Source organism: Triturus cristatus, chromosome 4_1 (genome assembly GCF_964204655.1).
Source record: "Triturus cristatus chromosome 4_1, aTriCri1.1, whole genome shotgun sequence".
NCBI lineage: Eukaryota > Metazoa > Chordata > Amphibia > Caudata > Salamandridae > Triturus > Triturus cristatus.
Genome location: NC_140585.1, coordinates 822,546,561 through 822,560,956, shown reverse-complemented (window position 1 = coordinate 822,560,956; position 14,396 = coordinate 822,546,561). Strand labels below are relative to the sequence as shown.

General features: G+C 41.2%; 1 protein-coding gene across 3 annotated transcripts in view; it reads right to left on the bottom strand.

Annotated features, from left to right (window-relative positions):
- Nucleotides 1–14,396, bottom strand: part of USP6NL (USP6 N-terminal like) — a 1,094,021-nt gene that overhangs the window by 740,805 nt on the left and 338,820 nt on the right. For all 3 annotated transcript variants that reach the window (XR_014981357.1, XM_085653483.1, XM_085653482.1), the window contains exon 2: nucleotides 542–615. Coding sequence is in view for 2 of the 3 variants with exons in the window: in XM_085653483.1 (XP_085509609.1) it covers nucleotides 542–615 (74 nt within the window). In the remaining variant the exon portion in view is untranslated. The remainder of the gene's footprint in view (nucleotides 1–541; nucleotides 616–14,396) is intronic.

Sequence of the window (14,396 nt, the reverse complement as noted above, 5' to 3'; positions counted from 1 at the left end):
TTACTGCTTCCCCGGGCTACTGTACAGAGTCAAATATACAAAGGGAGTAACTGTTATCCAGGTGAAGAGTATGAATAAGAGAGGCCCTGGGACCGGAGTGTTCAATTACAGGTCTACCATGGACACTGCTCAGTACCTGCTGATTGCTTCATAACTGGTCTTCTCTTGAAGGGCTACAAACAAACCTGCATTCAAATGGTCAGAAACCGTATTTTCCTCATCACTCTGATAGCGAAGGTGATACTTTTGCTAAAAGATTAGACATCTTGTAATCGGAGTTCCATGCACAGCAACATTTTACACATAGCTGTGAGGCGTAGCAAAAAAAATGCGTTTGCAGAATCTAAACCAAAAACAGCAGAAGTCTTTGAAAAAGAATTTACAGAATAAAATAATGTTATCAGAATCCGCACTAAATAACTATTAAATAACTATATGTAACATGGAACGTGACAAAAATACACACTTTTGGGACAAGGCAGTGCAACGTTTGGATCAGATTGTCAGGTATGGGGAAGATGCAAGCAAGAGCGGCACTTACTTTGTCATACTTGGCTACTATTTCGGCTCGTTCCTGGGCAGCCCGGATCGCCGCATCCTGTTCTGGGTCGGAGTCTGTGAATAAAAGTGGGGGATGTTCATCCGTGTTTTGATTTTAATTTAAACAAATTTGCAAACAATGATTCTGAAAACTCTTATTATAGTTTCAAAGGAGTTACAATTTGCCAGGTATCCCACTGTCAACTCAGTTTTACTCAACTGCCAAATTCTGATTTGGCCCTTTGCAGACTCCTGGACTGGAGTAAACTCAGCAGGAGGAAGGAGGGCCACCGCTGAGGGAGGCAGCCGAGGTATGCTGAGGAGGCGAACCCTCTGAAATGCTTTACATATTTCACAGAAGTAGGGAAATACCAGTGTCCTGGAAACAGAGTCTATTCAACTAACTGGCACACAATACAAAAACAATGCAGCCAAACAATTTTAAGCTTAAATTTGAACTGTGTTAAGGCTTAAACAACTCACTTCGCTCCATGAATTATATCAAACTAACAATTGTTCTGGATGTTAACTTGTAGCTTCAAGCAGAAGGGGAACAGCCATAGCAGAGAGGATAAGGGTTAGGAGTTGAGGAGGGTAGATGGGCGGGTGGGTTATCCCTTACAATCTTTCAGATCAAAAATGTACATGGTATTATGTATGTATGTATGTATGTATGTAGGCAAGCTTCAATTGAGATAGATGTACATCTCGTTTAGCCGTGATATAAGGAGTGGTCAAACTGTGAAAGTTCTCCAGAGCGCCTATGGATGATTTACTTCTGTATGGGTTAAAATATGTCCTTGCAAACAGCCTGTTTGCTTCTATCCCACACACAGCGCCTGCCTTGCAACATGAGGCTTTCAGCCAGAGGAGGAATTTAAAGGGCAGACAGAGTGCCTCGTGAAGTCTTGTATTTCAAGCCTCACCATGGACAAACAAATGCACCCACCAACACCCCCTCCCCGCCACTCTGAATCAAATCTGTGCTCAGCACATCAGATCGCTTCCCCGACGTCCTTCCAATAAGCTACCCCTTCTTCCCGTGAGATGATGGTCCAGTGAAAGCATGGACTACAGCAAATGTCTGGACCCAATTTCTATGACAGCCAGCTAAAACATTAAATCGCACTAATCCAGCTAGTCTATATCACTGCAATTATTCTTAGATTCCATCTCAGCATCAGGCATGTGACTCAAAGAGCTTCCCCTACATTGCCTTCTATTAAGTCCAAGGGCAAGCAGAGTACCACTTTCCTTCACATCTCAGACAAGCATTCTATCACTACTAATACCCAATAAATCCCCAAATATCTCAGAAATAAAATATACAACATCCTTTGACCTGATCAATCAAACGTCCTTATTAGTAATACCAGAGGTAAATATAAAACACACTGAATTAGAACACATAAAATAATAACAGTCAGCATTGTTGTACCCACAGAGCAAAAGAAGTGCCTATTAGGAAGGAAATTCTAGCATTCTTTTCCTAGAGTAGGCGGCTAGCTTCAGAAGGATCCAACTCGATAACGAAACCTCTTCACTGCTCAACAACTGCAAACATCTTAAGGCCAATCATCATGGCCCCAACCTTATTTAGTCTTTTTTTCTGGCAGATCTACCCTTAGCTTTAAAATTATGCAACTCTTTCTCTCCAAAAGTGGGGACTGTGCACATCCCATGCTTGCTGTATGCAGATGATTTAGCTTTGCTAGATTATACCCCTCTGGGTTTACATAGGAAATTGGATTCTCTAGATGCTTATAGTAAAACTAATTCTCTGAAGATAACTATAGAGAAGTAAAAAATAATGGTGTTTGGGAAAGGGACTTCTAAGTTCAAATGGGTCTTAAGTGGTTGATTATTATAAATATTTGGTACTCACTTTTACTAGGAAACTACAGTGGAACGTCCATATGAGGAGTATAAGGTCTAGAGCTCTGGTACAATCCAAATGTTTGGCTAAGGTCAACCAAGTGGATTGGGGCATGTTTTGACTCCCCTTATGAAAGCCTGCAAAGGGAAAAATCCACCTCTTGTCAAGAATGGATCTAAAATTCTTGAGCTCAACACTTCTTTTAATTTGGTGTTGATAGAAAGTTTAGTCCTTAAGGGCTTATAAAGTTTGCTCCAGGGCACAACGGTTCAGGGTGTAAGGAGAGAATTAAATTTGGTGCCTTGGTGTTTACTGGCTAATTGCCGCATGCTGAAGTGTTTAAATAAGCTAGGACAGGATGAAGGTGTTCTAAAAATCTATAAATTATGCAGAGACGAAATCCTTGCCAGCGGAGTGTGTGACGTTTGCCACAGAGTATAGGATCTCAGATATCCCCATGCCACATGGGGCTCAACTGAAACATGGTCTCCTATCCCCAGTAATCAGGCTTTGAGAAAATCAGCCAAAAAGTGGGTTGTATGCAGGATATGACCTACCTAACGGAGAAAACCTCAGTAATGTTTACATTGCCAACGCTAGGCTGGAATGATGCATTTCCCAACTTGTTTCAGTTGCCAGACCCTAAGCTTTGTAATTAAATTCCTAAAATAAGATTGGGATGTAACCCTATCTTTTCTACTCCTATTTAATGTAAAGAGGTAAGTAATGAAAATGGTGGGTGCATGTGTATGTCCTTTTCAAGCAAAATTTTCTATTTTTTGGTTTTTGATGGATTGTACTTTTTATAAGGTTGCGCGTATTACGTTTTAAAGATCCCTATTATTTAAATATCAGATATGTTCTAGGTGGGAGGGGATGGCTTTATTGTCTGAAATGCGGTTTTAAGATGTTGCAGTGCACGTTTTATTCTGGCCATCAAGCAGGGTTTTTAAGTGTGGATTGCGTCTTAGTCTATGTATTGTGGTTTTATAGTGTTGTATGATTTTGGATGTTTTATGAACATGTGGCCCACTAAACCTGTTTATTACTACCACTTTGAGCACAGTGACATTACATCCTTCGGCCCTTCTCTTAAGGAGCATCTTGTTTCCAGAAAAAGTGCTTTTACTACCCTTTTATCTGCGTTAGTAATCCACAAGTGTGAGTAAATAACTCTTGGCAGCCAAGATCTTTTAAAACTGAGGCAACATAACCAAGCAAGTGATTGACCCCTGTCCTGCTGAAGACAATCCGTAATAACGTTTCTATTCAGGCTGACCTCCGGTTTGGCCCAGACTGATATCCAAAGAAAAATAGGTTCCAGTTTGATGCGATCCTACAAATAGGGCAAACCTAACTCGCTGTGACAGATAAAGTTTGAGCTGGCAGTGGGTTGGTTCAGGAGTCGCCTACATATGTGATTCTCTCCGACCTCTAAGGGGTGACATTTTGAGCAGCCCTAAATCTCTGCACAAAACAGTCAATAAGGACCACATGCTATGATGTGTGACTTGTTGAAGTTAACAGTCAAATCCTAGTCATAAATTTTATGAAAAAATCTACCAGCCTAAGGAGTGCGATTGGGGTGTAGGCCATAAGAACCGTATAGTCTGCATATAATAAGGCAGGAATGGCCATACTGCCTATTTTACGTACGTCTTTAGAGGCACCAGTTGTTAATTTATAGGATAAACAGCAAGGGTGGCATCATGCAGCGGTTCCGAGCCCCACGTTCAAGTCTAAATGCCTTCCATGAGCTCTCCGTCTGGCCCAACCACACCGTCGCCCCCAAATTCTCATTTAAGCAATAGAAACAGTGAACCAGCGCAACATCCAACCCCAGATCCAGCCAGCCTCCATAATTTGTTATGATTCACACTATCAAAAGCAGTTGATAAATCAATGAAAACTCGATGTATGGGGCAGCACCTTATAACAGTATTTTTCCCCACACATAAGTGGAGATTAAGAAACTGCTCCACTGTTCCCAGCCGCTCTCTAAAACCGTATTGGCTAGGGTGCAATACTCTGGGAACTCATACCCAATCCTACTGATAATAACCAGACCAATGATCGTTACCGAGGTATTGATCAGGGAAATGGGGCGATAGGATTTTGGGTCCGACCTATTACCTTACTTAAATATAGGCACTATCGTTGAAAGGGAAGAGGAGCTCGGGAGATTGGTCAGAAATGGGGCCCAGTGTTCGGTATTACACTTGATGAGATCCATTGACCTTCCTTCTCTGCATTAATTTACCCAAAACATATTCATCATCACCCAAACACACTGCAGCTTAAGGTCACTTAGATGTTGGGCAGTTCAGCTCTCTTGGTGGAAGGAAAAGTATAATGGCCAAACATTAGGCCTTCAGAAAAACCTCTTTCTAAAATATCTGTGACACTTATGTTCTAAACACGTTCATTCAAACATTTGAGAGTCAATTTTCCAAAATCTGCGTGCTGGGACTTTATTATATTAATGCTTTATAAAGCATACGCTTGAAGCAATCAGAATAAGACCGATCAGAAATCAGGACAAAATACGAAAACTTGAGCACCATAACAAAACTAGCAGGAGCTTTGTATGATAAACGGCATGCACACTAATAGTATATTTCCCAAAAGACTGAAGGGGTCCTACTAAACTATGCAGTAGCTTCAGAGAGTGAGTCTATGAAACCAAAACTATACAAATGTCCAAACTTCACTAATGAATGCGTGCAGAGTCCTATGAAGATGACAAAGATCACCAGGTGCTGGCTAACCCAAAGACTCTAATCGGTACAATATGAGACATTTGTTTCAAACGTTTTCCCAACAACCAGTGTCGTTGCTCGGGTACTGTTCAATCTGCGCTTTTCCTAAATGACCACGGGATACATTTTAATAAACTTTAGATGTTAATCTAGAATCAATGATAACGAGTTATTTTTCAAGGTGACTGCAGTTTCTCAAAGATGCCTAAAATCACAATACCTGAGACTGCATACTGGACGGCCACCATCTGCCTGAGCCTTGAACGGGCTCTCTAGCAAGATCACTGATTTTTGATTCCTCATTTCCACCACTCCATCCATTTTACTCTGACGGTCTAGGACTGTAAATTGAACATTCTCTGTCCAAAGAGGAGTAAAGGCCCATTGAGGATTGTGGGGATCATCATCATCAAAGTATTTCCCAAACACCCTTCTTTCTGAAGCCTGCTAGAGAATTCCACGGTGGTCATGGGAGGGGGTTGGCATCAGTGACATTCAGAAAGAATACCCTAGGAAAATACTCTTTAATTATTCAGTCAGAACTATATTTCACAGTCCGTAAATGTAATGATTTGGTTCACCAATTCCAAGGTTATTGTACGAGGCAATCTACCCATTATGTTCAGCAACAAGGCCTTGTAGGGACTTTTTTTTGATGAAGAGAGTTAAGTGCTTCTGAATATGGAACCATAGTGTTCTTAGTCCAACTATGTGGCTTTAAACCAGTGGTTGAGGGGCAGAATCAACCCTTTAGTCCCCAACTGTCAATTCCACGTGTAGCTATAAATGTAGAGTACTGGCTTAGGGTTTTATAAGAACTTTAAGGAATCAATTTTCACTATCAACAAGGAACTGCAGCTGGGAAAGATTCACAAGTACTACATTTGTTGTATACACAGTTAAATCTACTGCAATAGATTTCTAGCAAAAGAACAATTCTAACCTCCTGATTGGTGAGATTTGAGGAGTACCACAGCCACAGTTAGTCTTATGGCAAGGCTTTCATCCCAAATCTAATAGCCATAACATTGAATGACTTTACAATCTAGAACCTCTTGGTGTTCACTATATTTATTTATATTTATTGCTAGAGTTTTGATTCTGTTTTATGTCGATGGCAAATTCCTTCCCATTTCAATAACCACACAATTTATGTAAGAGAGACTACAATCTTCTGGGATATTCTGTTAGGAGAACTTCATCTTCTGCAAACAACAAAAATAGAAGTTTCTGCTTCGCTAACATCCAATCAGAACAGGGTGGTGTGCATGTAATTTATAAAGATGGAAAATACCATGCGTGCTACCACAAAGCTTTTCCACACACCTCTGAATATTCTGCCCATATCTCCTGTTTGCTTAGGTTCCTGTACACAACATTTTATTTGTGAACCTCACATGATTGCCTATTACCCACAGTAAAGCCATCTGCTTGCTGCTCAAATCTATTTGGACATTTACAGTTTCAAACAATGTCTTTGTATATTTTTCGAGTGGAATCCAACAAGGAAACAGGCCTACACCTTGAAGAGCTACAGCAAATGTCCCTTTTAGGTCGAAGCTTACCAGACAGCACAGCAGTCTGGTTGCAAAAACCTATTGGAGACATGCTGAAAGTTTCCCTATGAATACATTCCGTCCACTGCTTATCACTGGCTTTGTGTTTTATAACTCACATTTACTTGCTTTGTATTTGTTGGCTTTATTTGTTTTAGGCTGTCCAGCATGTCTTTGTCCCTCCTGTGGAGTAAGTAGCCTGTTTATCACCTCTATGACGATCACGTGACTCGCGAGTTTACCGTGAGCCTATCAGCTTGCACCAGCCTCTACTTGGACTGCCGGATGCAAGCGCGCCGGATGCGCACCAGAGGCAAGCCCGTCTGCGCCCGTCCGCGCCCTGCCGTGCCCAGTGCCAGGTAAACTCTCTTCACACGTTATTGTAAAACCTACTATCATTAAATATTCTGCGGCGAACTTAAAGTCGTTGCGAGTTCAGGCCTCTTCCAAATGCACCATAGCCACATGTATACAGCAAAGATTTGTATGTGATAATTGCCACTTCGCATTTGGCTGCAGTCTTAAAAAACGCCAGAGGTACTCAGGACTGTCCACTGAAAAGAATAAGTCATCTTTAGGAGTGGATAAAGTTTTCCACTTCTGGAGCTTAAACTGTCGCTCACTTCCTAAAAATAGGGCTCATATCTATGACTTTCTACTTTCAAGGAAACCGGATGCCCTGTTCCTTACGGAAACCTGGCTCCATGATGGTTCTGGACCAGATATTGCTGAGGCCCTCCCTCCCGATTATGTCTTTGTCAGAAGTGATAGGAGCACGGGAAGGGGCGGCGGAATTGGGATTATTTTGAAATCGGGCTATTCTTGTAAATTTGAGTCCCAACCCTTCCCAGGTTGTGAGGCCGCCCTGTTTGGATTGGCCCTTTCTCCGCAACTTACTATCTCTGGACTCCTTATTTACCGCCCCCCAGGATATGCGAAACTTTGGTCATCATCATTGCCAGATTTAATTGCCCCTTTTATTTTACACGCCACAAATTTTTTGATTGTGGGCGATTTTAATCTACATTTGGAAGACCCTACGAATTCGGACAGTACTACTTTGATAGCCAACCTGGAAGCCCTTGGCTTATCTCTTTATAACAAGGGCCTCACACACCAAGCAGGGCATCTATTAGATCCTATTTTTTCGAATCTTTCATTTGTATGTAACTACCCAGCTCTGCCTCTAAATTGATCCGACCATTACGCGGTCTTTTTTCAACTCAAGGTTCTTGATTCCGTAACGTCCAGGCCATTATATGGGTCTAGGAATAAGAGACCTTGGCATAAGCTGAAACTAGACACGTTAAATGATCTTCTGGAAGGGAATCTTCCAGACTCAACACTTCCACTTATTTCTTTAAATAAAGCTACATCAAACTGGCTACTTTCCTCTGTAAATCTCTGTCTGCCTCTTTCGTCGAAAACTTGTTCTTCCCATCGGACTCCTGTTCCATGGTTTAATGAAGACCTGAAGAGCTTGAAATCACAATACAAAGGTTTGGAAAGGAAGTGGCGGAAATTTTATGATCCTAATCGTAAAATTGATTACAAGACTGCCCTTCACCACGCCTGTAAGGCAGCAAGAGCTTTGCATATTTCCAAAACCATTACTAATGCATTGAACAAACCTCAAGTTCTGTTCTCAGTGGTCAAAAAACTATCCGGGGCAAATACTCTTCCTGCACCCCCTGCCCTGGATATTACTAAATGCAACAATATTGCTAATTTTTTTACTGAAAAAGTAAAGATAATATACAGCAATTTTGTTCCTACCTTACCTCAGGACTTAATTCCCTCTGCTACAGGTATGAGACAAATGGATGCCTTCCCTAACAGAGGGCAAAAGGACTCCGAGCCTAACACAATGAAAATTTCACTGTGGCCTCTCCTCAATGAGGAATCATTTAATTATTGTTTATCCAGGGTAAATTCGGGCTCCCCTCTGGATCCTTTACCTGTCAATTTTCTAAAATTACTTTCTCCACCCATACTGAGTCTCTGTAGAGCTCTCCTAAATGCATCAATACGTGAATCACATGTACCAATGGATTGGAAACACGCAATGGTGATTCCATTACTAAAAAAACCCAATGCCGATCCCTCGGTTTTGGCAAATTTCCGCCCCATTTCACTGCTACCAGTATTTTCTAAAATATTGGAAAAGCATATCAACTCTCATTTAACCACCCATATTGAAAAATCGGGATATCTGCACCCCTCCCAATCAGGTTTCAGAACGCACCACTCTACTGAAACTACTCTTTTGGGAGTAACTGAAAAATTGCGGCAATGTTTAGATCAGGATGAGACCATGGCGCTCATTTTATTAGATCTGAGCGCAGCATTCGACACCGTGTCTCACCCTATCTTGCTGAACTCTCTTCAGTTAGCAGGTGTTGAAGGTCCAGCTCTGCTTTGGCTGTCCTCTTTTCTGAGTGACCGTTCATTTCAGGTCTTTTCCTCTGGGGCTTGTTCCACCTCTCGAGTTTCTGCATATGGAGTTCCCCAGGGCTCCACTTTGAGTCCACTACTTTTTAATATCTATGTGCGTCCCCTTGCCACCATCGTTGAGGACGCAGGGCTCACCCTATACTCCTATGCAGATGACACTCAAATCATCTTTTCGTTATCCTCCTCTAAAGACAACTCGATATCCTCTTTACGGAACGGTTTACTCCAAGTTTCGAAATGGATGAATGCCAACTGCTTGATATTAAACGGGGATAAAACGGAGGTCATCATCTTGGGGAAAGATGAACATCTCTGGAACCACTCTCACTGGCCTCAAGAAATGGGTTCATTTCCCCAGCCGGTTACCCAAGCCCGTAATTTAGGCTTCATCATTGACAGCCAACTCTCTATGAGACAACAAGCAGTAAGCACAGTAGGAACCTGTTTCTCCATATTACGATGGTTGCGGAAAATAATTGGGATACTTCCTTTTTCTACACAAAGAACTGTAGTCCAGTCCCTTATAATGTCCCGACTGGATTACGGGAATATTCTTTACTTAGGCTGCAATAAGGAACCTGTTAGGAGGCTGCAAATGGTTCAGAATTCTGCAGCGCGCCTTCTGTGTCATATTGCGCGAAGAGACTCGGTTACTCCTTTTCTGCAAGATCTTCATTGGCTCTGCGTTAATAACCGCATTAAATTCAAAGCTCTTTGCCATATTTTTAAAATCAAACAAGGTGCAGCCCCAGTATACTTGAGAGAACTCATCTACCCTTACATACCACACCGCGCTTTGCGTTCCTCTACCCAGGGTAATCTAACACTTCCTAGGTTTAAATTGACAAGAATGGGCGGACGGTCTTTCTCGTACCTTGGTCCAAAACTCTGGAATTCTCTTCCTAACCATGTGAAGTCGGAATCCTCCTATCTAAAATTTCGCCGAGACATTAAGACCTGGCTCTTCATTCAGCAAATGGCTTGAATTACCTAGTCTAATTTAAGACTCATCGCGCCGGGAAACCCTATCAGGGTAACTGTGCGCCTAATAAATGTAATAATAATAATAATGCATTCCTCCTCTTGTGCCTGCTTTCTGGTAACTCTTTTTTGTTGCTTTTTTTGTGAGGCACTCCACTTTAATACAAGTGTTTTCATTTGTCTACCCTGAAAGTTAGTTCAGGAAGCAGTAAACCTGCTCTAATTCTTGGAAGAGGTTTCCTGCATCCTATCTTTCTGCTTGACTGGTTCTACTCATCTTTGTGAGTGCCAGCTCATCAATCATGCACCCATGTGAGGGACACTATTCTGTCTACAAGCTTGTTCATTTATGTCAGTGCTCTTTTCTAATAGCATAACTGAAACAATCCTCTTTCTCAATTTCATGCGCATGCCATAGGCGCAGGGAGCAGGGCATGCTGCAGCACTCTCAAAATAACCATGCTGGAGTTGAGGTGAGCAATAAACAGGTATTTAAATTGTGTTCTTATCTTTCCACATTTGCAATGCGCTCAAAGACACAGGTCAAATGTTAGGTTCTGTCTTCCGAGGTTTACTTTTCTTTCTCTGTCTGCAAAGTGAGAGAATTTATGTGACAATCTTGCTGTATACTAGGGGGTGGGAAAGGCAGTGGTATGTTATTTTTTTTATAGCACAACAAAATTGAAATGCCAGTAAATTAACTGTGCAAGTATTTCAGAATATATCAGAATTAGGAAAGCACAAATACAGCATAGTGTGGTGGAAACAAATATTTGAATACTATCAAAACAAATAAATACACTAGGTGATGCAGATTTCCACACATTATGGTTTGTGCGCTGTATATTTCAATAACTAAAACTGTATGTATGTGCAAATGTAATGGTAACTTCAACTGAAAATGTGTTGTCTTACGGAAGTGCGTTACCACACCATGCATACTCCACTCTACTCTACGACACTCTACTCCATGCCACTCCAGTCCGTTTTACACGACTCCACGCCGCACCATTTTACTACACTCTACGACACTACTCTATTCTACACCATTCTACACTACTCCACTCTGACACTCTACTTCACGGCACTCCATGCCACTCCACTCTATGGCACTCTATCCCATGACAATCAACACCGCGCCACTCTACTCTGCGACACTCCACTCTCTTATGCCACTAACTTTTAGCCATGCTGAACATCAGCTATGCTGGTGTATAACATGGCGAAAACACATTGGCAAAGCCAATAGCTCTTGCATAGACAAGAGCTATTGGCTTTGCCAATGCTCGTTGTATATAGGATACTTTCAGCCCTTATCCAAGAATAGCAGACTCCTCTTGCTTCCCTTACATTATTTGAGACAATACGCAGTACTCTATGTTGGGCTTTTTATGAGGCTTTATGGCATCCTAAGTTTGCCTAAAAGTGCGACATAAGAAAGGTTAAGGATGGTACAAGATACCAGGAAATGAGAAAGGAGCATCTGATGACTTGCTTTTACCCAGAATGCAAGTATGCTACCAGTTGGACTGTCAGTATATTATTGGTAGCTGGCCCTACACAGGACAGGATTAGAGGAAACAGGACAGGCAATAGCAGATATCATGGGTGAAGGATGACTGTTAGAGATCTACGGTTGGCCATGATCCATGAACATTGAACACAAATATAACAAGGCCTTTCAAAGTTTCCAGTAGTTGTGCTAGCACAGCTTGGACGTAAGGCAGCATAAAAACCTACGTTTCCATAGCCAATTCTGCCTTTCCTTCCTGAGATCCTTCACTTCAGCAAAATGATGACAAATTACCAAAAAATAGCAATAAGCAAGTCTGGTTGCAAAAAGAACCATTTGAGCCCCATAGAGTGCTTTTGTGAATCAGCTATCTTGCAAACCAGGCCTAGCTCTCCAGTGCTACTGCACCGCTCTGCCTCCAACCCATTTTTCTCCAGCTTTTGGCTCTTTTTTTGAAAATTTGTTATTTTTTACTTCTTTATCCTTCCTTTACCCTCTGATTTTTCAGAGTGCTTTTTCCTGCTTTTTTCTCGCTTTTTACTGCTTTATCCCTTTGTTTCCTCCCCGTTTTCCTTGGTGTTGTCTCCTGCTTTTCCCTGTTTTTTTTTTACTGTTTCCTTCTTTCCTGCATTTTTCTGAGTGCTTTCTTCTGCGTTTGCCTCATTTTTTTTTTTTGTTACTGCTTTCGTCTGCTCCCGCCTTATTTTTTGCAGCTTTCTCCACCATACCCCCCATTTCTTTGAGTGCTTTCTTCTGCTTTTGCATTGGTTTTACTACTTTATCCTTCCTTTCCCCCGTTTTTCTGATTGCTTTTGCCTCGTTTATTACTGCTTTCTCTGTCCTTCCCCCCATTGTTCTGAGTGCTTCCTCTTGCTTTTTCTACCTTTTTTTCTTATTTCTCCTTCCTCTCCCCCATTTTTAAGACGGCCTTCACCTGCTTTTGCCTAGTTTATTTTTGCACTGCTTTCTCCATCCTCTCTCCCATTTCTTGAGTGCTTTTTTCGACTTTTGCCTCCTTTTTACTGCTTTCTCCATTCTCCCCCCTGTCTTTAATCAATTTCTTCCTCACCAGATATAGATAAATGCAGCCAATGCGTTTCACCTGGTTATAGGTATCCTCAGAGCAAAATCCTGTGTTCAGCCGGACACACTGTTTAAAGCAGACATGTCGTAACAAAAGATTCACCAATATTCCATGAAGGCTCTTATCGCCACAGTAAAGCTCGAAAAGTCAGCTGCCGGTAGGCAAACGAACACGATGTTATGGCATTATTGAGAGAAATAGCATCCATCCATGTGGTGCCTTGTTCGGATGTCATTTCTCTCAGTAATGCCATAAAATCTTGTTTGTTTGAATTTATCTATATCTGGTAAAGAAGAAATTGATTAAAGAGTCACAGAATCAACCGAAAGATTTTTTTCATTTCTTTTTGATGTACTGTGTACCAATTTTACATGTGTACTCTGTTTTGTTGTCTCTTCATTGTGTTCTAATGTATTTAACTAATGGCCAATTGGTAGCTGGTCATCAGAGGTGGGCAACAGTTGCTTAAACCACAAATAATAAGAACAATTCTAGTAGTGCAGCAGATGGGTCCCCGAGCTGCCAATACTTGTTCAAATTGCTATGTTCTTTTTTTTCACTCTTTGTGGCATAGAGATAAAATGTTATCCATTTTAAAGACGACTTATCAGAGACTTGATGTATCAACTATCACGAAATTAAAACTGTATCAATCAATAACAAGGTTATCGTTCAAACTTCCTCTCAGTCGTCTGCATTAATAACAAAAGGTTGTAAAATATGCTTTAGCAGTACAAAAGTAAACGACATCTAAATATGTATGCTTGGCACAGCTTGAACAACAAATGTTAAAAAATAGCCCGCAGATGCAAGATATCAAAGCCAGACCATTAGACTAAACATTTGTATCAGGAACTAACTGCAGCTGTGCTTTTTATAGTTTCCTACTTAAAGATAAAAAAAAAACATTAACAGGCGCAGTAGAAATACATCTCAGTTTCTGTAGGCTGATTTAATAGTAAGATTTTTCAAGGCAGTGCTGCGTAGGAAAAATTTGACATAACAATTTTATAGTAATTTATTAGAAACACTTGCAGATGTAAAAGTATGGCGAACATTGAATGTTAATGCCGTGCTAATTTGTGCCCCCCAGGGCATGCCATGTAAATTGCAGAGGGATGGCAGTTCTGAGAGCATTAAAAATTACTTAAATAAGAATGTCCGGATGCGGGGAATCCAATATTATACAGCAATCTAGAGCACATTTAAATTTATGTGATGGGAAGTTCTATGTATTTGAGTGTTATAGAAGTTGAACTGGTGGAGAACATGAAGCTTGTGAGTAGAGTAATCCGAGTGGTTGAGTTGTTCACAATATTAAGAGAACGTGTGACGAGACAGCAAGAGAGGTTAAACTTGGGTGTTACCAAGAGCAGAAGTTCAAAGGATCAGGAGCATTGAGGAAAATCACAGAAAAGGTGTCTGGGTTACACTTAAAAAGACAGTGCTATTCTTCAGTCTGCTACTCAGAGTGGAACTCCAGGTTCCATCTGTCAGTTCAAGGAGGATGTCCATTTTCATAGGAGACTCAAGATGATTGAGAGGCAGACCCTGACACAGCTATGCCTTAGGAAAGCTTCAGTATTCCTTGATGCTGGGTACCAGAAAGAAATCCCCTAAAACACTGCATAGA